Here is a 25,470-nt window from a genome sequence, read left to right on the forward strand (position 1 = left end):
CTGGAAGAGAACAATGCGAAAATATCGAGTGAATAAAATAACGATACCTTCATCTCAGACAGACCCTATGTAACTATGTAGCTTTGAACTTTGGTCATCGATAATCTAGTTGAAACTTTTGCAGGAAAAGTAGCGGTCGTTCGCCGTGTTACATGCATATATGTTTCACTCCAACCACAACCATTGTTACATGTCAGGAAACTACGGCATGTCCCATAGCGGTTGACGAGGCTCCAGAGGCTAGACTTGGTTGCATTTTAAAGGTAACGTTATCTAGTTATGACACATAATGCGCACATTACACAACAATCATTAATTTTATATTCCACATATTCATTGACATATATTTAGCAAACTATTTCTCCCTTTCTATTTATTTTCCATTATTTTCTAGGAATATAGAATGTACGTTTACATGTGCAAGTTACATATAAAAAATCGTTATATCATTATCATGGTGTCGTGAGAATTGATAGATATTATGTAATGATAATATAAATTTATACTTAAGTATCAGACGTAGATTGTGATTCATAAAAGCGTAGAAATAATTTATATCATTTTATTTTAACTTCAAGTTTGAGAGATTCTGCAAAAAGACTGTGAAATTTAAATAATTTGATTGAAACCCGGAGAGTCATAAATATGTCAGTTCGATTGGTTTTTCCTATGATAATAGTGAAAATTCCTAGATATTTTATTTCATAGTTTCGATAACACGATATGGAGCGAGGCATACGATACTCATTCGGAAATTCTTTTTAAGCGAAGGTTGCAATCCGAATCCTGAACGCTCAGCTAAACTCCATTGCGCAACAAATTCCTTCAAATTCTCGATCACTACACTCCAATAGATTTTGTGACACAAAATTGTGTTCATACTTTTACATAGAAAATGAGAAAGTGCATTCATGAATTATATAAGAAAATATAGGGTTTCATTCTAGAAAATATCGATGACTTTGAAACTTCGTAAAAAAGCGATTCGAAGAAAAATTTTTCCCATCGTTATATGTGCTCCTTAAAATAGTATAACCTCGTCTTGAGAAATTTTTTCATAGAAAAGCAAATAAAGCATGTACCTAGATGTTCTGTTTCTCATCATGAAGAGTTTGATGATAATACAAGTAAAATGTTATAAGTAAATTGTAAGTTATTTGGTTATTCTATATGACGTAAAATTCTCACTTGTCAATTCATTGACATTATTAGTCAGGAAATTATTGCGCAAGAATAATTTTGATAATACATATAATTTTCTTTCTTTGTCCTAATCAAGATATCAAAACAAATTGCTTAAACGAAATGTGTCACGTGACATGAAATTTATTATTAGTAGATAGTGTTAGTAGATAAAATGAAACGAATGTAAACGGACACGAAAATGTGGACATTCAATGAGACATTGTTATCTGGACGAGTGGCACCGTCGGTGGTATCTCGTTTACAGAATTTCGCAAGGCGCTGACAAAAGATCTTTCGTTTCGTTGAGCTCGCATTTTGGCCGCGTGTCCCGTTTTTAATTTAGTCTACTTCGAATTGCTGACCACCGCTGACTACCCCGTCTACCAATAGGCCGGCGTCATATCCAGTATTATCCGACGTAGGTTCGCGGAGCAGAGACGGCTCAGTCGTATGATAAACGCGGAGCCACCTGGGTAGGAGGCGAGCTCTGGTGCGTCTGCACATCCATCGACGCCGGTGAATCGTGCACTACGCGAACAATGTGCCCGTGGACCTCGTGAAACGGAACCGCGACCACAGTTGTTCAATTGACGCTCTACTGTTGCGAAACCCGTAGGTCTGTGTCGATCGGCTACTACCGCGTTTTTGTTTCGAATCCTGATCACCGTGAGATCCACCGGGTGAAACTTGCTTCCGAGATCCGCGATTTGTTATCCGGACGTTCAGACAGGTGAGACGTTTGTATTGTGCGTGGGATTTCGTTATATCTAATTGTTTTATCAAATCATTGGTTTATCACCTGCACGATAATTTGAATCGTTCAGAAGCTACATTAATCAATTTTATAGACTGGAAGGCAAAAGAAGGTGATGACGTTACAAATGTAACTACTTTGAAAATTTACTTTCGAATTTGTTATTATGTGTGTATGTGCCATTTTCTTCTAATAAATGAACTCATGGAAGTAAGTAATTTGTTTCTCGAGAATTGGACACTAATCATATAAGTATCTAACTAACTAATCACATATAATGAAATTGAGAAATTGACATTAACAATATGACAGAAGAGTTGTTTGAATTTCTTATCTGCTTTTATGTAACTCGTAACTCTGCACTTCATGTCAAGAAATAGAATTTGCTTCGTATTATCGTGAGATAGAATTCAGAATTATTTAAACCTTTGACTCTTTTTAAGCTTTGAAATATAATTCCTTTGAAATGTTCATGTTAATTCTCTGAATTATCATATACACAGTGGAGTGTTTCGAACGATCATCGCGTGCGTAGCTTCTTGTACCAAGATTATCTAAGTATAATATAACTCATAACTGTTTGTCTTGGATGTTATGAATAACAGTGGTCAATGTATTATAGTATCTATCTCCTACCAAGAAACGCAGAATTGAGATCTAATATTTTCGAATTGCTTGAATTGTAAAAAAAGATTTGCGTGAAAAATTTGTTCATCAGAGTCGGGTTCACCTCGAGGAAAAGTGAGTGTTGTAAAACTGGAAAGTGAATTTTTTATGTAGGAAAACGCGTACAATTTCGAGATCGAATTTAACGAGTGAAACGTTCCCAGCATTTTGTAATCGTTAGTTTCGTAAGTTCAGTAAATTACTTAATTAAATTTTATTTTCCAAGAATACCAAGTAAAGAAATATTGACATTAACCAACGTTTTTAATCTATTTTTATACTATGACTAATTTATGTTACATTAGTGATAGCATATCGAATGGTACACAATCCGTACTATTATTTCTTTATCCTCATAATTGGACATTACCAGACCGGAAACACCGTTAGTTTCCTATTCATTAAACTACAAACAGAAGTGCTTTTCACGATACTCCCGCAAAAATAAAAAATTCAATAAGCTATAATCAATTCCGACGATTTTCCTATTTACATTTTCCATCAATCGATGGTCTGTTTCGTCGATTCAACGAAGCATAAAATGAATTGGGAACCATATTTATACTTTTTTATTTATCGAACACTAACAGTACGTTTATAACCATCTGGAATCACGTAAGGTCTCAATGGCTTTTTGTGGGTGTAAATTTCTCCGTATTATTCACGCTTGTTTTTCATTCGACCTGTTGTTTTAACCTTTAACAGACCGAGACTACCGCTAATTCTGAACCGTACTATTCTCCGTTATATTTTACGTTTAATCCCATCTCTCATCTTTATTTTATCCTCTCTCAATCCTTATATTGTTTAAACGTAACACAAAATTTATCTAGAAATTAAAAAACTTATATTAAATTAAGATAAATTAAATACTTCAGATCTTTAATGGTCTACACTCTACTACTTTTTTCTCCTACGTTCCAAATCAAACTAACAATTTTCACAAACACATTTTTCATATCCTATATCCTATAACCTCATAAATTCCAAATAAATTAAAGAAACATAGTTTTGAGCAAAAAAATATATTTTTCCCACGAAACGTGAAATGCAGCCCTCGAATTGTCCACAAAAAAGTCGTTACTATCCACAAATAAAGTTTGTTTTCCTCAGTCATGTCAGTCGTAAATTACAGTACAAAAGGGACAGAATTACCATAGGAGGATCAATCATCGTTAGATTGTCAAATGTTTACAGGATGAAATTCTATTGTACTTTAATATCATTCTACGTAGACGTATCGTATATTACGGTATAAATATTTTAATTGTTTTCCTCATTCGAGGAAAAGTAATCGATCTTGTCTACTTACACTAATAAAGTTTGTTTTCTTAAATTATTAAGGTAATCAAGGGAATAGAATTATTACAAGAGGATGAGTCTTCGTTGGATTCACGAAAATTTAGAAGCACCAACATGCGATGAGGAATGCAGCGACATCGATGACAGTTGCAGCGACGACAGTTACGATTCCGATCTATCAATCTGCGAGGAGAAAGGACCGGGAAACGAAAAGGAGATCAATGGGGATCGCAGGAGGAAAAGGGAGACCAGGAGACATCCGACCACTACAGTGAAGTTCGACGAGAACGGGTATTTGCCGATAATTACGAGCTGTCGATAGCCGAGAATAAGATCGAATCTTCGTTACGTTGTATAGACATTAATCGAGTTACAATTCGATGGTAAACTTTAATTACTAGCTGACTTTATTCAATGAAAATTCCTAATTAAAATATCGTCTACTATTAAAGCTAATCTCTTATAAATTATTGTTTTGTATAAACATAGAAATTAGAAATTCTCTGCAAGTACATAATTTGATAATTGATCACAAATTACAGTGATCTTATTCATGAAACAAAATTAGAATAAGAACAAGATTTAAAAAGGAATTGGTGTTTGTAATTGTTGCACTATATCGTTTTTCTATATTAAATTTTATTTCTATTTTATGAACAAGATTTTAAAATATTAGTGCTTGTAGTTGCCACGAAATATGTATTATGTAAATGTATTACGAAATTTTCTAAAATTCTTTAATATCGCTACTCTAAATTTTCTCTTCTTCGCGATTTAACGAAACTGATCGACCAGAATCGTACATTTCTGCTCGATTATCTGCATTAACGTAACGATTTGTGCAGCGATGCATGAATTTTTTACATTGATGCATATTTTACAGCGGATTCTTCTGTGAGCGAGTTGCAAACTAGCAACAATAAGTCTACAGACGTAATTTCCTTTTAACGTCCACCTACAATAAGCGTTCATTAATCACTTGAATCGATTAATTCTCCACCTAGCGAACTGCGAAGTTAACAGTTTATAATTTCCTATTATTCATATTATGGCTTTCCCCTTCGATCGTTTTGGAATGTTTTCGGATTTCGAAGGTGAAATTAATCAGTTTATTGCGTGGAGAAGAGGGTCAGTGAACATTGTCACAAAGCTATCTAGTTCTTGTATCAAATGGGAGGATGATTATTACGGTAAACAAAAGTCAAGGGGACGTGGACGTTGTTACACAAGGAACCGTAATGAGTTCATCGATCACCTAACGAGATTTATTTTCCGCTCCGTACCGTCGTAAAGTCGCTTTAAATTTATCAATCTTTCTGACGCTCTACTTTATAGATCGTTAAGCGGGTATTAATTCAATAGTTAATTAAACGACGAGGTATTTTTATTAAAAACAGTCTGTTGTTTAAAATACTTTACACGTATTAGAATGTACATATATGGTAAGGATATTCTTCTCATTGAACGAATGGCGCGAAATTCAACCCTATAGCGCATATTATGATTTTCATCTGATAAAGATAGGTTTGTATTTAGCTTTGTATTTATAAAGAAATTTCAGTTGAATTCTAACTTTAGTTTTAAATCCTCAAGTTCAACATTTTCGTGACACCATGTCAGTATCACGCGTTGTGTGACCCTTTACGTAAAGTTTATGAACTTGAAACTTTCTACCAAAAATCGCCGGCTACAGGTTGAAGTTATTAGTAAATTTATATAGACGGCAAAATGTTAAGATTAACGAATGCAAATTATATGTATAGTAATATATTATTTTGTATCTGTTGGATTTGATGAGGTTTTACGAAAAAAAATTGAAACGCAGGGGGTCAATCGAGATCTCTATATGCGGTGATCTTAAATTGAATAATTCGGTAACCTAAAATAATTGCGTAATAAATCATAAAATGATACGCGAAATCACTTTTTGAAGATGAGAACATGGTAGACCTTGAAATTAGAATATGGATGAAGAACTGTAGCAGACACCGTACAACATGATACGCGATATGTATTCATTGATCACTTGATTCGATTTACTTTCTGCTCTATATTGTTGCAGGGTCACTAGGTATAGAGAGTAGGTACGGTTCACGTTATATTATTACCGGTATTCGAGCACCGTGGCAACCGACGAACCGACGAGCCTGCAATTCCGCGTGAATTGCATTAAAGCACACGCACGACGTGAAACGCAAAATTAGGATCGACGTTTATGACCGTGTGCGCTCGAGTTTCAACAAATAGATCATAGTACACATTCTACGTGTAATTAACGGAGGCGTGTTCGCGCAATGTCAAGACGTAATAATTTTTAAATTGATGAATTTTAAACGAAGAAAATATTTCATTTCATCGTGGGAGCAGTACGCTTAAAATTGTTGACCTATATTTCGTTATTAGACAGTATTTTACATCTTTTTTTTATTTTTTACATTGACTAGGATCATGCACAAACCATTCGCTGAATTTTACATTTTGCAATAAACATATTGTAACTTTTGTATATACACACATTTTGAAATTCGTTTTACAATTTCCTAATGCACTCATGATAATCGTGTTTCATCACTAATGAAATTTCAAAATGTTTTTTGTAACACGCATAATATATTCGTAAAATGTTTTTTCAAATGTTCGAATACTTTTGTTAGCCATTGCATGTATAATCTACTCTAATTGCGTGATCCACTTTGTATTTTTCACGTTTCATTATTGGTACCATTAGCTTGATTATCATCGGTTGATGCACTGCTTGTCGAATAAAGTCTATTGGTACTGCGTTCCTTCCCCTCGAGCATCTGTTTAAAATTAACGGGGTTGGAAAACGTCTACGGTGTAACGAAGCACGCTTCATTCACAAAGCTTACTGACCTGAAAAGTCGATCGGCCCATTTTTTCAAACGTAGTGATATGTTATAAATATAACGCATTCCGAGGTGTTATTTCGCATTAAATCTGTTTCGTATGACAGCTTACCCTACTCTCGTCGCTATTGTTTTAATAGTCAAGAGGTGTCATCTTTTTCTCTTCGATATTATTTTCATTTGAAAAATAAGAAATGGATTTATATATCGAAAGTTATTTATAATAAAGATATTAATAAATATTAACCGGATCAATGAAATAGCACGTGAAAGTTGTGTAAACGTAACATTATTGGAAAATATAAATAAATTAATCTACGTATGGTTTTGTCAAAATACAAAAATTAAAATACGTATTAGAATAATAGATTTTACAAACTACAAAACTATAAAAGTTAAAGATCCGAATAAAGCTCCATGTCATAATAAAAAAAATCTTATAGTACCTATTATGAATATGTTAATTTGTGGAAACTTCGCAAGAGAGTGCATCTAGATAGAAGGAAGGACAGTGATTAAAAAATATTACGGTGACTAAAAACTTCAAAGAAACTTCTATCTAGTGTCTCGAGGATCTTTTTGTCTAAGATTGACATTTAAAATTAAGTGTATATTTGTAGACTTGGTATTTACGTTTACAGACGGTCGGTGTGTGTTTGGAGATTCTAAATATTGTATTCTCCTTTACAGAACTCCGCATTACATCACGGAATCGGTTAAACGACCGCCTTACGTAATATGGGATCCCAGGAAACCGGCACAAAATCCTGTGTACAACTGTTTGGTAATCAAATTGTTCTGTCGAACCGGATACCATCTTGCTGTTTCGAACTCTGGTCGTGTTCGAGGTTTGAGTGCCACGAACGAACCACATGGTAACTACAACGAAAAATAAAAATAAAAATTCTGTACTATAAAAGCCTCATTGATTCACTTTATTGTTATAATCGTTAAAAACTGCAGTGTGTATGAAGAAAGCAGTTTTTTTAAATTTCTTCTTTCTACTAATTTCTAGCTTTGCTTCACATTATACCGGTATCATTTGGAGTAATTCGAATACAAAGTCTTGAAACTAGTCTGTATTTGGCTTTCAATAAGAAGGGACGTTTATATGGTGAGGTAAGGTCGCAGATGTTTATTACTAGGTGTAGTGAGTAAAATAATTAAATCTCTAGAAATTGGTTGCAAAGTTATTACGTTTCATTATTTTTATATATCTTATGGTGTAGAATTTGTATTTTTAAAAATGATGTAAATTTGTTTTGATTATATCAAATGATAAATATAAATTGAAATATACGTGAATAATGATGGGGGGGGGGCTAATCGTTTCAAATAATTGTTATTAATTTATTTCAGCTAAGCGCAAACAAAGATAACACAGAATGGGAACAATGGAACGTCGGTTCCTACGATGCTTTTCGATCACGAAAATACGCGAATCAGGGATGGTGGATAGGAATAAAGAAAAACGGACGAGCAAAGCCAGGACCAAAAACAAGTTGGGGCCAAAAATCTATACAATTTCTAGCAATACGACAAGATTAATTTCTACGAATATTTTATATTTCTGTACTAAATTAATTCGTAACAATTATGTCAATCCTAAACAAAGAAAAAGACACTAAATGTTAAATTAAATCAATCATGATGCATCATGGCCAACTTTAAAAAATCTTTTTAACGAATTTATGTAATTTTTTACTAACAACGAAAATCATACGTTCGACAAGAAATCAATTACACATTTTTTATGGGAAATAAATAATCTCGTTGCCTTCCAATAGAATATAATGTTTATTATAACACTATGTTACTCAACAATGAAATAATTTGAGATTGTGCATTCTGCTTGTGCCCTCCAACTGAAACTTCATCGCAAGTTGCAGTTTTAAATTGCATTACATTTCTTTTTCTTTATTATTTTTTCCTTATCTTTTTTCTTTCTCAGTTGCAGTAGTAATCGTTGATCGAACATGCTGCAGGCAAAGTGTCGATCATTTTCAATCAGCCAGTTAAATTAGTGATTAAAATGTACACTGTGCTCGCAGCATTTACACGAACGTTAATTTATATTAATATATTATATAGTCATATGTAATATATATATATACTATTATACTATACATTAGTATATAATATATATAATTATGGTATATAATATATACTATATATGTATACATAATATATATATTTATATATATGTAATTGTATATATATAATTATTTCTTATCTCTTTTGTACATCTACATACATTGCATACACGTATGTCGAAACCCTTAAGCGAAAGCTCGAATTAAAAAATGTTGGTGTTTGATTAAATACGGTAACTACAAACATTTATAACCCTTGCATTCTTATTTATAAGTATCAAATACGCGAAAAAGCGATAAATAACTTTAAGGATTGCGATTTAATACTGAAAACAAATCTTACAGAAAACATCAAGAAACTGATACTTAATTATAAGTCTACAATATTGTTTGATTTCAATCATTCAAATTGCACATTTCAATCTTTCATATAAACTTTCATACTTACAATAAGAGATTAGGTCATGACAACTGAGATTCTTCAAATACACATGACATTGCACGAAATACAAAATGGAATTCTTTGGTAGTAAGTAACAAATGCGTAAGCGTTTTTAAGCAAAAAGCGTATGCGGTGACTAAAAAAAGAAAAAATTGAACTATGAATTCCTCAACCTACACATTTGGATCGTGAATTCGGAATTCAAATTCGATTTGAATATGCGCTTCAAGAAAAAACGAGCAAAATTTTGCTCGCAAATGAGTTTCTCTATAAACAGTATGTACACGAATTAATGAACCGTGTAAATATGAAATAAGCAGAATATACTAAACAGACTATAAATAAACACTGTTTTGGGAATTCTTATATCTACAATAATTGTATCTTCTTCTCGTGAAATAAGGCAGTTATACGTGTAAATGTGTGTACATACTCTTTATGGAGGATTAAAGATCACATTATTTTAAGATCCCTGTTTCTTTGATATTTGTTATCTAAGGTGACAACATGAATTCACTTTTTCTTGGTGTTGGGGCTTGTAGATTGAAAAACACTCGATGCTGACATTAAATTCTCAATATACTGGCTCAGCACTTGATTTTCACTTCTCAACTTCAGGTTTTCCTCCTTTACACTATCTACTCTCTGGGATAAATCTGAGCAGTAAAAAGATATTTTAGACAATTGTTTTAAGTAAATTAAACGTATGATATATGTAAGAATTAGAGACCACATTTGAAATTTATTTACCATCTAATGTGTTCTGAAGTTCAAGCACTTGAGCAATCAACCTTGCCTTTTCTTCTTGCTCATCTGGGCTTATATCAGGATCTAAACCTACAGTCACATAATCTTGATTGCTTGATGATATTTTGCGAAATAATAGAGTATAAACAATTTGAGACTTACTGTTAGGACTACAACTTCCATTTGTAAATGTAGATGGTATAGAATCCATGCTGTGTCCACTGCCAAGTGCATCAGATATGTGGCAGCTATTGTCCAAAATTTCTTCTTCGGGAATTATCACTGTATATAGAAACAATAATTCTAACTGTTATCTTGTATAATGCAAATTTAACAGAAATTAAATTTCCTCAATCGCTTGGATGATAACAACTTCACAATTTTTTGTACAGACACATATCCAAGAAACTCAACATTTATTATTATACAATATATAATAAATAATAGAATTTTTCATATAGGAACAGTGCACGGATTGTGTGCTCCAAAAATTCCAGAAATACCTCGTGTTTTATCAAGAATCAACACGTATGTAAATACTTGAAAATCAATTAGTTGCATTAGCCAATAAACTATACATTTAACAATTTACCACGATTTTATAAATTTTCTTGTCATTAGAACGTCAATTCAAAAGCTGAAGTAACGAGATTCCGTCTAAGGTGAGTGTTTAAATATTTCATGGAACGCTAAGAAAAACCTAAGAACAGGTTATAACGAAGATGTGATGATTGGAATTAAGAGAATTGGGTCAGAGACATGGGCACGAGTTCCCTACCTTGTGGATCATCGTCTGCCAGCGGTATGCTGTTCATGTCATCCAGAAGCTTGTCTGTCATCGACGTGGACATCTTGACGCGTAGGATGCTCTACGAGAGAAATAACACACTTCCAGGCAAACCTGCGCGCAAGTACAACGTTTGACCCTTGAAGTTTATCGATTTCCACGGGAAACCCACACGAGACCGTTGCCACGTTTGTTGAAAAAGATACAAGATATGATCGATCGTTATACCCTAAGTGACAAATCGTAAGATTGAAAAGTTTACTACCTAATTCTTGAAAATATCGACTCAATTTCTAGATGATTCAACGACTTAATGTCGTTTGACACTGCTCTTGCTCGCCATTTGCTTTCTTGATGACACCTACAGGCGTCGAGTCTTACTATTCTATGTGATAATACATGGATAATACCGTGGGAATTACCATCTGAATAAGGAAAATGGACTTTCATGTGATTTCATTATTTTAGAAGGTATTATATGAATATTTGATTGGAAGAAATATTTTAAATGTTATTTTTTGATTATATATTGTTATATCATTGAATTATTGATTATAGATGAAGTTTTATCGTAGAATGATCGTAAATGTTAGAGGGTTTCGATGTAAAATAGGAATCTATAAAGATTTTAGTGAGAGGATTTTATTAATATGATATCTTTATATTTAGAGCCTAGGTATATGTGGAAAAGATTGACTGAGAAGAGTAGGGAAATAATATAGCGCCCCTATAGTTCTATACAAACAACAAATGAACGAGAATACTACACTCCGAACTTTTCGACGGTAGATATGCTGATTAATTGAGACAGAGAAACATAGATTACAAATATGCATGAATAGACAGATCAATTAAAAATTAAAAATGCAGTTTGAAAATTTGACAAAAACATTCTGACTTTTAATTTTAAGATCGGATGATTACAACAAGAGAAGTGTAAGCTCAAATTTCCAGGCTGAGCAATTGTGGCATCTTAGGTTTCCTAATTGCATAATTATAAAACATAAACACATAATTTAAGCTTGATCTACGATAATATGAGGCAGTGAAAATGTAGTAGAGTGTTCAGGTTTCAAGATTATTCTGTTATTACAGTTGACATTATTAATATACACTGAGATAATACAAGTTTCTTGAGAGTTTATAATAATCCTCCATTTTATAGATTGCAACTGTTCTATTCCAAAATTGCAATTGTACTTTTTAAAATATCAAGACTACTTGTTTTAATGAAATATGATCACCATATTTTAAGAGATATAAGGAACAGATACAGGTAATGGTTCTCACTGCATATGATTCCATTTTTCTTTAAATCAGGTATCCTCTATACATTATACATTCTCTGCTACATAAATTTCATATTAAATAAAATATCACAATATTTACACAAACAATTATCACTTTAATATTGTATATATGTAGTTTTATTTTCAAAAGAACTGTAAATTTTCTTTTTATAAAGAATCGAATGAGAATCACTTAAAGTCGGTAATAACAAGAAGCTGATCCAGTATCTCGTTTCCAAGAATTTTTGTAGGTCAACCGATCATTCATTTTCGCGTATATGTTGCGAATCTTTCATAGTAGTCTAGTATTGCGTGTAGTGTGTATCTTCAAAAAATTTAAAGCCGAAGAATTCGGAGCTATCTTCGAAATGCAGAATAAACTGCATGATGTCCTCGAAAATATTGAGAATTTTGTATTGCAGTTACTTAATACATTACATAAAAATTGTATTTATATTTTTGAAAACTATTAAATTCTTAAAAAACTCGAAATATTAAGTTATTTTTTTATTGTTTTATGTAGTTAGTATTGTTTTTTTAATTTTAGAATGTTTGTTTTAGAATATGCTGAATTTGTGACTTTTTTTAAATAACTTTTTATAATTATACGATAGTTTTTTTTGACGAATAATATCTGAAAATATTAATTTTCAAGCATTGATTAACAATAAATAACTATATGTATTTTCTTCGTCCGTGATAATATAGCAACCTTCTTAATCCAATGATGGTACAAGCCTACGGAATCTACTGTCGGTATAAGAGTTTCTGGGAATACCTAAATTACTAAGAGTTGTTAACTTAAGAATAATTTATGGAATTTATAAATTTTATATAAATGTAAAGATACATCTTTATTCAACTGAATGAAAATATCTAACTCAGTAAACATCTTAACATGAAACTTTTACCAAAGCATGATGAAACACATGACAGTTTTTATTGTGAACAGAGTTACTTCATATGTACTATTATTAATATTAATAATAATAAAATATTAACTATTATTAATAATAAAACGCAACACTCAATCCTGAAAGATTGTTTTAAACTTTTTATTAAATTTCTATCGTGCTTCAAATACAAATTAAATATCGAATCGTATAAAATTATTTTTATTATAGTAAAATGTGTCTCTTAATAACATACGCATGTTGTATTTTAGTGCTATTAATAGACATTTACGTCCAATATAGTTTATTTCGTTAGCACTTAGAAACAAATTCATAAAATTAAAAAATTATTCGTATCTACGTTGAAAGTATCTTTTCTAATATAACCGAGAAGCCTTCGCATTCTTTCCTTCAATCCGGCACGTCTTTGAAGTTCACCGTCTAAATCCTACGAGGTCGAGCTGCCTTAAAAAGAGAAGTTTCCTCCCTTTGACGTTGGATTTCACGCAAGGCTAAGTTATGCGAAGATGCTCCTTGTTTAAGCGCAAATTGGGTTTGCTCGACGCGAAGTAAGAACCCTCGCGGAGCACAAAGGTCCTCGTCCTTGAAATTAATTCGCAAAAGAGACAAAGGACTATTCGGTGGTCGTAGAGCGCCGTTCAAGCTTCACGGTTGACGAACTGTCGACACGCGCCAGGCAAATATTAGTCGACTGGAAGTGGCAGTAATTGGATAAATAGTTGTCAGACCGTATCTTCCTCCCCCTAAAATAAATTTCTTGCAAAAGACGTCTAAATGAAGTCATGATTCATTCGAAACTTTACCTTGCTGTGCACCTCAATCTTCTACAAATAATAATACAGAACATATATTCACACCTTGAATGTATTGAATAATGAATTGAATATTGAACTGTGAATGAATCCTTTGCTGCGAAAGTACAAAGACAATTAAATGGAAATATTGATATTTCAGAAATTGCAAAAAACTTTCATTAAATATAAGAATATATTACATCATTAATTAATTTTATTTGAAAATAGGGATAATATTTATAAAACAATATTAAATGTCATCTTGTCATTCCACCGTATACAATTTAAGGGAACTTACAGGACTTTGTTAAAGTATAATAAGTTGTAATATGTTTCGAGTTGTATCATTTTTGCGGCGAGGGGATGTTATATTATTTTATTAAATCACCATATCGTATCGGAACATTGAAGTTAATTTTCAACTTTAAAATCGTGGATTGAAAAAATAGTTTACATTAAAAGTAGTTTGAATAAAACTCTAGGCTCGGATTTATAAATCTGGTCAGAGATCATCATTTCTTCTGATTCAACAGAATTGTGCAATTTATTTCATTATATTCGACACGCGTCGTGTTTGATCGATTTTAGTTAATCGCTCGAGGTTATATAGCAGAATTCCCAGCGTGCTGGACGCCGACGCACCTATTGATTTTACGGGAGAGGGAGGATGAGGGAGTGGAATAAGAGAGGACAAGGGGGTAAAGGTGGTCCGACAGTCTCCTCTGACCGATGCAGCTTCATTTCCCAGGAGCATTCACTTAGAAACATCTTTCCTACGTTTTACCTCGATCAATCGTCGAATAAATAACACGTTGCTTCGTAACTAATTATTCGAACATTGTGCAACTTCAACGACTAAAAAATTATTTCTTGTTTTCATATACACTTATTAGATCCACATATTTTACTATAAATGATATAAATAAAAAAACGAAATATAGTATTGCATCTTATTATGATCTTCGAATTTTTGTGATTCAATCGAAGCTTTGTTTCAGTAAGAAAAATGACTTCTTATATTTGAAAAAATTTTATCGTTAAATTGAAACGATAAATAACGCGATTGATTGCAAATGCCCAAAAGTTTAACAAAGTTAAGTAATAATTTTGTGATAATTGTTACCACTGTTTGCAATAAGATCTTATAAATATTTCAATATAACTAATCTTATTATTTCGGTATAAAAAGGGAATCAATGTGAATAACTTTAGAGTATATTTGAAAATTAAGAGAAAAGTATCTAAAGAATTGAATATGTATTACGAAATGATGTCAAGTATCTGGAAAAGTTTTATGTAAATTCTATAAATGATATGACATTTAACCTTGATATTTTTTAAACCTTCAAATGATTCGATCGAGATCTTTTTTTAACGATATTGTAAAAAGGGAAGAAGCAACTCCATATTCTGTGGTGAGTTTGAGCGAAGCTGAAAAAGGCGAAATTAAAGAAGGGAAAAACAAGGAGATCGAAGGGATGAATCGTCTGTTATTTGTGGATATCTCGAATGAAGTGGTCGTACCGGTCGAAGGCGAATACTTGGGTAATCCTCTGATATACGTGAGAAGAAAGTCAAATTTCTTAAACGTCAGCCAGCCTAGCAAATTCTAGAGTTCAAGCTGGACCGGGTAAAAAATTTACGGGGATTTTTCCACGTTCCTCTGCAAATCGTAATAGACTGTCCCTATCGTGGAACATGAACTGAGCGAATGGGGTATCACTTTCTACGTTTTTTTATAAATTAACATTTTCTTATATCATTCATATGTATACTTACTAATTGTAATTTCAACTATTAACTCTAAATGAAATTTTAAATATAATATATAATACACAATTTAACTTATTTTTAGTACAAATCGTACGCCTGGAGAAACACATTCAATAGCATTGATTACAATAAAATATTTCAGTTAAACATCTACATTTAAATCTAAAAACTTATTTCAACAACATACATTATCAATGTTAAAAAATTCTAGAAGTATTTACATCCAAATTATGGGATGAAGTTGCCAATTAATTAAAATTTCACCAAAACGTACGAATGAATTATAATTAGGACTCTCGAATATATTTGGCACTATACGATGAATTATAATTATTTGTTTGGCGTTTGTCAAACAAAAGAGATGGTGGAAAATAATCGCTGGTCGAATGCTTGTTTTCAATTAAATCGTTCGCGTGTTCACAGCGGGCAACGAATCCGACAAATGCTACGGCGTAATTATGCGCTTGCTTCGTTTAAATTCGCGACGATAATCGATGGTCATTAAATGACAATGGTCCAAAGAGAAACAGGTACGTCGCTGACTTTGCTTTTAATCCAACTTAACGGCTGAACAATTCGTTCTGATTTGTTCGTCAGACGCGTTCGAGTTGAACGCGTCAGCGTGAAGCAAATACGTCGAATCCTTTTTTCCTGGCAATTGAAGCGAATGCACCCTTCGAATTTCGTAAAAATCAAATGTATTTGTTGCCTCCACTACCTATCTTTACTATGGCTCGATTTTGTTAAGATTTAGTAGAAACATTTAACTTTTACGATTCGAAATGTATCCATATTTACGTAGATATTAATATGTATGATGTTAAATACGATTAAGATATAGATAATTTAATATGTAATTTATTTGTGTCTTGATAAGAGAAATCATATTGTAATATGAAACAAAAAATTACGAAATTTCAATTCAATTTTAATCTATCAAACTATGTGTCTTGATAAGAGAAGACATATTTTAATATAAAAGAAAAAATTGCGAAATTTCAATCTATTCCAAATCTTATTTAACCCTAATAATCTTATGAAACATCTATTACCACGGATTTATTTATTCCAAAATAGCAAGGAAATTCCGAATGAATTCCTCGTCAGAAAACACACTCGAATGTTTAAACTCATTGATTGATTTTTCTTACGAAACATTCATTAACTTTCGCTGCAGCCTTTTTTGCAGCGAGGCGACGAGGAGCGAAGATTGACTTACGAGGTTGCTTTTCGCGACGAAGTTCACGGTGTAAAAGTTCCATGCGAAACGATTTGAGAACCATCGCTTTAAAGCCCCACTTATCGAGCGCCTAGTTGGTATGATAATGTAATAAAATAAATGGAGGTTGCTGTTTCCGAGCGATATAGAGTCTCGTTTCCTCTCTGTCTTGCCGCTGTTCGATCTTCCTCGTTTCCAGCCACCCTCCTCGGTCTCTCCTCGTCGCACACCGCTACTTTCGACTCCTCCGTCTCGTTTCGTTCGAGCGTGTTCTAGTCTCGGTGCTGGTTCCTCACTCCGACCCACTCAGTTTCATTTTAGCGGAGCGCCCTCCCAGCCTGGCCGGCTGCGGAGGGGTTGCCACGGGGATCGAGAAGGTAGAAGGGAATGGAGCTCACCTCGAAAGCGAAATACAACAAGTCCCGCCGCCATTGCTGGGTCACCCTTCAACGGGAGTTTTGTCGTTGCGTGGGTGGGGGTTTGACAGCCCTGTGCGACGAGTCATCCCCTTTCGACCCCGACCGCCTGCATTCACGAGGGGTGGGGGTGAAAAAGAGAGTGACAGAAACAGGGGAATCCTCTGTTCCGTACCATTACAAGGAGAACTGAGAAAGAGATAGATATGTTAAAGAGTAACAGAGAGAGAAAGAGAGAGAGAGAGAGAGAGAAGGGGACAAGTGAGATTGAGAAAGAAAGAGGATGGGAGTTTGTGAGATGGAAAGAAAAGAATAAAAAAGCGGAAACATGGTTTGTTATGTGGTGAAGAAGGATAGAAATAGAAAGAGGATATTGTCGAATGACGGAGAGAAGAGATCGAGGGGATGAGGCGGAGTATATTTATAGGGAGGAAAATGAGTCGAAGAAGGAAAAAGAATGCAGGATGAAGAGTGATACACGTAGAGTGAGGGATCCGGAAGGTGGAAGAAGGGAGAGAGGTCGAAAACTCCGCCCCTGCATCCGCAAAAGCGAGTCAATACTATGACCGTCCATCCTTTCTCCTCCGAATGCCCTCTCGGTAACCCGCGCGCCGCCTTTCCAACCCCTTTCTCTCTTTGTGCTCGAGCCATCGGGATATCGAAATTCGTTACGTGCCGTAGCGCGAGGACGCTTGACTTGAAAGTTCCCGGCGTCACGAAGCAAACGCGTGTTTTAGGAATTGATTCGGATATGGAGCGAGCGGAATTCAATTCTAAAACGGTTTCAGATACCTGTGAGTACCACTCTGCGTCGTTCTTTCCTGCACATTTCCACGTAATACGCGCGTTTTCTATTGCCCTTATAGTTTCGTTTCAATTTATTTGTTGTCTTTAATCGAATGCGTTGTCCACGAAATTTTCTTTTCTATTTACTTATATGATAAAGAAAAATTGAGATAAATACATTAAGAAAAAAAAAAAAAATGTAGTAAGAGAATAAAATTTTTGTTTTTTACAGTTATTCTAACCTGTGGACCATTTAAGCAGAGATCAAACTTATTCGACGTAAATTGTAGTGCAGAAAGTGATTTATCATTTTGTCAGATTAAGCTTACTCTATTTAATATAATATACAAGCGATTAATATGGTGATTTTACGCCTTTTTTTAAAAAAAAGATAGAAAACTTCCTTATAAATACCACGAACATATATTTAATTATTTAATTAAGAAAAATGGACTTGTTATGTTTTCCTCGTGTGCTCTTCAAATAATAAACCAAATTTTCCATAACTTAAAAAGATTTCTGAAAGGATTAAAAATTTAATTACTCGATTAATCCTCTTATCAATAATTCCAATGCACCCTGTATAATTCCAAAAACACGTTCACGCACGGTGGAAACGTACAAAAGACGCGTATAACCGAATAAATATCGAGCAGTGATTTTCAGATGAGGGCCGATTCGAGAAAGCGGGTTCCGATCGAAAAAGTATTAAGGGGTAAGTCTCTCGCCCCCGTGCCGGGGCGTTTAACTCTCCGATTGCTTTGACAACTTAAGCAGGCCCTTAAACCTTGCTCGAGCCTCGATGTAATTTATAAGCGGCCGAGGGGGTAATTCCGTTGGGGATCGTCAAACTGCCATGTGGCAAAACCCCCGAGGGAAAGTCAGGGATTATATGGTGATAAATAAATATGTACGTTTATGCAACAACCACCGTGACTCGGGGTTAGCGTCAAATTTCGATTCGCCGGGATTCGCTAGTGTTACCCTCCGTTAAATAAACAGAAATTAAAGTAGTACGGGTGCTCGGATCTTTGACTTCTGTTCCGGAGCAAATCACAGTTCTATTGATATTATTGTAAATAGATTGTATATATATGTAATATATTATATGTAATATATATAATATATGTATAATATATTAATGTAAATAATGTAAATAGAATAAATATAAATAAAAGTATAAATTTTTATTTATAGCGTCCAAACAAAAATTGAAATTGTAAATTTTAACATGATGATCTGTAAATAAATCGCAATGGAAGGGGTTGATAGGAGGGCGTCTCGACGATTCTTACGCATGTGTACTTTTATTACAAGTGGTTAGGTAATCATTACAATATATGTCATGTGACTCAGTATCTAGACTTTTACAGCAAATAGTATCACAACACGAAATATACAAGAAAAGCACAGACGTGTATCTTTTTACAGCTGTCCGAAAGTTCGTATCAGTTATTCAAGTATATTCAAAATCTTATCTTACATATTTCAGTGAACATAAATAATACGTTAAAAAAATTCACGAAAAATTAAATAAAAATTCTTTACTCCAGGGAAATTTTTTGTCATTAGTGTGATTCGTATAAAATTGACTACTTAAAACTGAAAGATGAAACGACTTGGTCAACACGTCGAACCTAATGTTCGATAAACATTTTTATAATAAATAAATATGTGTATATATCTATATCTTTATGTCAGAACTGAGTATCCCTCGTTTCACTTAGATACCGTTGAATCATTAAACTAAATACTGCACTTATCGATTCGTTACTTTTCTCGAAGGATCCATCGTTACTCGACCCCGATCTAGTAGAAAGAAATCACTAGACGAGGCGAAGAATTTATTAAAGGGTCATACATGGGGCTTCGTCCTTAGGCCAAAGCTTTCACACATCGTTCTCGATTATTTAGTCGGCTCAATTGTTTATTCATACCAGTTAGTCTTTTTTTCAAATCTGTCGTTGAATGAATAGTTTCAACGTCTACGCTGCACTCCCGTTCGCGTACTTATATATTCTCGCAAAGAAAAGTCCTTCGTGTTCTTTTATATACTGTATCCGAAGGTACAGGTACTACAAAGGAATCTCGATCAAATCAGCGATACGTTTACTTTGGTGACGATTCGATTACGATGTCGAATACTTCGCGTATTTTTATATTTTTTAACGTTCGAGGTTTTATTTTAATGGAAAAATGTGAACTATGTCACAGAATGCAACGAACACCTTACAGAAATAAAATTATTCTCAATACTATGAAGTCGGTAAAATTTCACTTGTTCTGATTTTAATGTGTCACTGTACAAGAATCGATTATTCGAAAATTCTCGTGAAATGTTTCTTTTTAATTGTTCCGGGTGAAATTTCGGTGAAGAATGATCTTTAATTTTTATACATGTCGCACAAGACTTTCTCCATTGGAGTGTTGCCGATTGTTCTGTGAAAGTATATCAGTTCCACCCTCGATGCTGGCACTGTCCTCAGCAACGGCAGTAACAGTAATAATCTGCCGAATCTTGCTGGACTTCCTGGTTGCTGCGCTCTAGCGTGTTGACCTAACATCACTTGCGCTTGATCCTGCAAGTTTTCTATCTGACTGGAATCCTTTAAGCCACGGGTTTCTGCAAAAAAAAAAAAATGAAAATTCCGTTTTGGATTTTGTGTTCTATTATTTTACAATAAAATATAAATCTTCGATTAAAAAAAAAAAAAAAAAATAGAAGGATAAACATATCAATCAGTAATGATTCAATGATAGTGCAGGTAAATTAATTGACGAAGAATAATTGAATAATCAGAACTTGATATTTCGTTGTCTGGTACGCGACTACAATTTTCTACGACGATTAATTTTACTACGAACCTGGTCGAAATAGTACTATAGCCTTCATACAAGCAAATTCAGCAGGATCAACCATGACAGCCTTATATCTCTGCAAGGTATCGTGTAAATGCCTCACATCTGCTGCAACTTGACTCGGTTTGCCCGTGGTAGTTTGCATATGGATTCCGGAATGAGGGTGCGGATGCGGCGACAGAGTCAAGGCAGTCAGTTCCGCGGAATTGAAGAGAGGCGACGATTCGAGTGGAAGGCACCACTGTACTGCGTTCAGAAGGAAAAGCTCTGACCAGGCCTCTTCTAAAAGTATCACCTATCACGAGTACCGTGATTTCAATTATCAAATTTTATAGAATAAAATGGAATTATTTGAATTACTAAAACTTTAAACTTTTAACATTCAATCTTGAACTCTGCACATAATCGTCATAAATAAAAATATAAAAAAACTCAGAAAATATAGAAAAGGAAAAGATGATTTTGGTAACTTTCTGGCAAAATTTCTTGATAAATTAAGAAATTGAGAAAAATTGAAGTTGATTAATTTGGCTTTTAAGAGGCTCATTTATCGATAAAACGAATAATCAATAATTATTAGAATGGAAGAATGTTATTTTCTGTGTTCGATTGCGTTTAAGATGAAAAGTAAGAAAAGAAGTCGAATGTTTCATGGTACCTGATCTCTGAAAGGCAAACTCGCGAAAGACGGAAGATTCTTGGCCCACTTTACAGCCATGAAAAGCAATCTAGCACTGGTTTCGTAGACCGTTTCAGCACTAGCAGGCGAATATAACGAGGGGATCACAGGTGGAATTTGTGTGCAACCGCTTCTTTGGGGTGTCAATGGTTCCTCATTTGTTACGTCTATACTATCTTCAGATGCATTTCCTGTTGCAGAATATTATGACCCATTGTTAAAACAAGCATGCATTACTTTCATCAAAATAAAAGGAAAAGAATAAAAAAGTATTTATTAGAAAATCTTTTTCTTATATATTTAATTAATAGAAAAGAGATAAAATGGATGAATACCATCTTCATTATCCTGCCGTGGTGGTGTTGGAGGATTCGTCGAATTTGTTGTCGGCGCAACGGTGGGTAAAGGCAATGGTGTCGTGTATCTCGCCATAGCTAAAGACACAGGTGGTCTGAAAAATCACATTTTACAGAATTCTATTTAGAATCTTGGTCAAATCATTTCTAAAAAATAATAAATTAATATATAATTAAATGTTATAGTTTTTTCCTACAATTATTTTACCATTCGTTTAGATTCTTATTTTCCTTTATTTATAATGTGAATTATATTTAAAAATTATTTTTTCTCAAATTTCCAATAACGCAAATCTAAATCTATAAAATTTCTATGGAAAACTATTAATTAGTCATTTCATATATTTCGCATAAAATGAAAATTAATCTAGAATCTCAAATTCGATTGATGCGCTATTAAAGTAACGAGGTTCGACAAACAGCATCGATTGTGTGTACGACCCGCAGCAACTTTAATTTGTTCACTCGCGAGTTTTGTTTGCATACTTTTAGCGTATGCCGCGTAGAAATTTCGCTTCGTCGAATTCGGGTAGGTAGGTGGGTGAATATAGGTCGTCCTGTACTAGAAACACGTGATTTGTATCTTCTGCGAACGGATTCGTTGTTGAAAGTTTCGAGACCAATTTTGAGTCGTAATTGTCGGAAAGGCTGACACATTGCAGATGACGGTGTGTGATAAAATTGCGGTTAATGTACCAACAAGGCAGCAAGAACGAAAGTGAGTACATTTATACAAAATTTGGGAAATTTATTATATATATGCGTTCAAACATTCTCAATATTGTGAATATTATTTCAAATTATTTTCATTATTTTTGTAATATCATTATTAATGCTTTCTTCAGTTGTTGACAAAAAAAGAATTTTATTTTTTGTCTAAAGATATTCTAACTATTAGTTAACAATAGCTTGAATAATAATACATAATTATACAGCCTGTTTTATTTTATTAATTTCAATGTCAACGAAATACAGACTTTACTGTCCATCGCCCAATTTTGTCCCTTTAGTGCAATAAACCAAATCAAATGAAAAGAAAGAATTCTGTATTTTAAATATTCTATATTTTGCTAAATTTCTATTTTATTTCTAAAGTTAAATTACGAAAAACGTCGACACACATGAACGGCAGAACACAATATGTCACGCGATATGTACAAAAATATTCAAAGCAGATTCTAGATCGTTTCTTTAAACCAGGAACCAGCATCTTTGAACGAAGCGATCACCGCCACCCTGTCACCTACCACGAAGCCCGCAGTTGACCAAGGCAAGGTCAATGCACCGTTTTCCGTGTCATCATCCAAGATGGCGATTCCGAAAAGCCGAAACTTCGCCAACTGCTACATGGAACTGTGCAAACAACAACATCTTCGTCCCTTGCCAGTTATCTGCGTGACACTGCCCCATAGTTTAGATTTCACCACCGATCGCGTCAAAATGGACGACTGGGGTCCCATTTTAAATTCTCTGTCGCTTGATCGTAGCCTACGATCAATTAGTGTTCGCAGCAGGTATCAGTGTCGGAAACCATTGGAAGAAATTAACTCGGAAGACAAGGCTAGAACGATGGGCAAGGCACCTGTCGTATTGTCTCGATATCTTTTAGAATGGTTGTCGCATAGTGTGGCTCAGTGCGTCAGAAATTCGCCGGTTCTAACTAATCTGGAGCTGGAAGGAATCCCTTTTCCGCCAGACTGCTTGGCGGTGCTTTGCGTGGGTCTATCACACACGCACACGCTCCATTATCTCTCTCTTCAGCGTTGTTACATCGGTGACAGCTCTTGCGAAGTTTTATGTCGCACGGTGGCCGACGTCCCAAGCGTCAGGTCACTGAATCTCAGCTACTGCGACTTAACGTGCAAATGTGGGCCAGCCCTGGCAGCGGCGTTGTGCAGACAAAAGTTGTTGCTCTATCACGATACTTGGAAGCAATCACTCAGGTACCAAGAGCCGAATCTCGAGGCAATGTCTGGGTTACGTCGTTTGACGCTGAACGATAATCCTCAATTGGGTGACGCGGCGGTGATCGAACTGATCGAAGCAGTGAGAGACAGTCTTTGGCTGAAAGCGTTGGACTTGCAGCGCTGTGGATTAACCGATAAGATCGGTAAAGATCTTCTGGAACTACTGGATCATAATAACACTCTGAGTATTCTGGACGTTAGACAAAATGCGAACTTGAACGAGGCACTGGTAAAGGAGGTGGTCAAGAGGCTAGAGGAGAATAACGTTGATACGAAATCTGAATACCGATGGCTAGGTTTACCACAACACGATCGAAGAGTGGTATCAGCCGGCACTGGAAAGAGGAACGAGAACGAGAATCACGGGAAACCTCCGATCAGACCACGTAGCGCTATAACAGAGTATAAGAGGACTTATCAGTCTGCACGGAGAAAGACAGTTAATCTGGTGAATGACGCGAAAAAAACGAAAATGAGACCTCACGTTCCACCATATAAGAGCAGACAGCCACACCATCAAGAGCAACAGCAGATTGTTCAAAATGGTCAGACCAAGTCGAAGATATCTCTCCATTTGGATCTCCAGTCTCACATACAACCTGTGATGGGCGATGCTTGTCAAAACAATGTTCAATCGTACACGGATAGTGTTCAGGCTGATACCGACAGATCCTCTTCGAAGAATTTAGAATTAATAAAGGTCGATGTTGCGCCCCAGATGACGGGTGATCTAGAGACGGAGGATTCTGCTAGAATTCAGAAGATCCAGATTCAGTTAGCCGAAGCAAAGGCTGAACACGATCGTCTTCTCGAAGATACGAGACGAAGCGGGTTATTGCTGGCTGAAGAACGAGGGCGCCGCGAGGCTGCCGAGGAGCAGTTGAACGAGATGAAGAACAATCTGGCTGAGCTGGAGAACGCTTTGAAAGAGAAGGAACAGGAAACGAGCGGATTTCTGTTGCTTAGCCAGCAGTCTTTTGATGAGATTTGTAGCTCCTTCGATAGATTGCTGAACATGCTGGATAGCGTGACGAAAATTCCGAGCGCTAATAGGAGGGACACGACGGAAGCCGCCATTGTCAAGGCGGATATAAAGAGACGGGTCGCTTCTGTCATCAGGGAAACGAAATCGGAGAATCTGGGGCGAGGATTCATCGTGGACATCGACGAGGACGACTCGGTCAGGTACACGGAGCCGATCAAGAAATTTGCCAAGTCGGAAAGTGACATGAGATCCGCGTTACCACCGATATCGACGTATCATTTGGAAAGGAATATAGGAGATAGTCCAGATATAGGTTCACCAACCTTGCAAAGGGTTTCGCGTAACGAAAAGCATATGATGTCTCCCAGAGCGAGGGCCAGGGCGTTATTCGCCCAAATTATTCAAGGGGACACTGTGCTTGATTTTTACAATCATATGGATTAGCATTTATATCGATTCGAAAATTGGGAGTAAGATTTAAAAACGAGATTGTGTACAGTGTATAGGCGCATAGCTTTTATAGAAATAATATAGGTAGATATACACGTAACGAAGAAAACGTACAAGTACATACGCGTCGAACGTCTATT

At 34.8% G+C, this 25,470-nt stretch overlaps 4 protein-coding genes and 1 long non-coding RNA gene across 9 annotated transcripts in view; 3 read left to right on the forward strand and 2 right to left on the reverse strand.

Moving 5' to 3' along the window:
• Positions 1-1,543: 1,543 nt before the first annotated feature.
• LOC139987868 (fibroblast growth factor 1) lies at positions 1,544-8,568 on the forward strand. Of its 3 annotated transcripts, none has more exons than XM_072004611.1 (5): positions 1,544-1,915; positions 3,950-4,198; positions 7,465-7,649; positions 7,790-7,893; positions 8,134-8,568. In XM_072004611.1, the coding sequence occupies exons 2-5, from the start codon at positions 3,981-3,983 to the stop codon at positions 8,320-8,322; spliced, it is 696 nt and encodes a 231-aa protein (XP_071860712.1). In that variant the 5' UTR covers positions 1,544-1,915; positions 3,950-3,980; the 3' UTR covers positions 8,323-8,568. The 3 variants fall into 3 exon arrangements, with proteins under 3 accessions (XP_071860712.1, XP_071860713.1, XP_071860714.1); XM_072004612.1 differs by having other exon boundaries at positions 1,545-1,894; positions 3,928-4,198; XM_072004613.1 differs by lacking the exon at positions 1,544-1,915 and adding an exon at positions 3,202-3,220.
• Positions 8,553-10,976, reverse strand: LOC139987869 (short coiled-coil protein A). Of its 3 annotated transcripts, none has more exons than XM_072004617.1 (4): positions 10,835-10,976; positions 10,219-10,338; positions 10,060-10,146; positions 8,553-9,965 (listed from the first exon to the last, which is right to left on the reverse strand). In XM_072004617.1, the coding sequence occupies exons 1-4, from the start codon at positions 10,905-10,907 to the stop codon at positions 9,823-9,825; spliced, it is 423 nt and encodes a 140-aa protein (XP_071860718.1). In that variant the 5' UTR covers positions 10,908-10,976; the 3' UTR covers positions 8,553-9,822. The 3 variants fall into 3 exon arrangements, with proteins under 3 accessions (XP_071860718.1, XP_071860717.1, XP_071860716.1); XM_072004616.1 differs by having other exon boundaries at positions 10,060-10,161; XM_072004615.1 differs by having other exon boundaries at positions 10,060-10,338.
• LOC139987870 (uncharacterized) lies at positions 10,704-12,551 on the forward strand. The gene is made up of 3 exons (XR_011799959.1): positions 10,704-10,718; positions 10,799-11,314; positions 11,513-12,551. It is a non-coding gene; the product is annotated as an uncharacterized lncRNA (long non-coding RNA).
• Positions 12,552-19,322: 6,771 nt separating this feature from the next.
• LOC139987947 (photoreceptor-specific nuclear receptor) overlaps positions 19,323-25,470 on the reverse strand; it is a 29,340-nt gene continuing 23,192 nt past the window's right edge. The window contains exons 6-9 of the mRNA XM_072004777.1: positions 21,908-22,023; positions 21,552-21,763; positions 20,900-21,188; positions 19,323-20,657 (exon numbers count right to left, since the gene is read on the reverse strand). Of these exons, the coding sequence (XP_071860878.1) occupies positions 20,419-20,657; positions 20,900-21,188; positions 21,552-21,763; positions 21,908-22,023 (856 nt within the window). The 3' untranslated portion in view covers positions 19,323-20,418. The remainder of the gene's footprint in view (positions 20,658-20,899; positions 21,189-21,551; positions 21,764-21,907; positions 22,024-25,470) is intronic.
• On the forward strand, positions 23,237-25,324 carry LOC139987946 (uncharacterized). Its single transcript, XM_072004776.1, has one exon. It carries the CDS (start codon positions 23,237-23,239, stop codon positions 25,322-25,324), a length of 2,088 nt encoding a protein of 695 aa, XP_071860877.1.

The sequence above is a fragment of the Bombus fervidus genome, chromosome 6 (assembly GCF_041682495.2).
Source record: "Bombus fervidus isolate BK054 chromosome 6, iyBomFerv1, whole genome shotgun sequence".
Classification (NCBI taxonomy): Eukaryota; Metazoa; Arthropoda; class Insecta; order Hymenoptera; family Apidae; genus Bombus; species Bombus fervidus.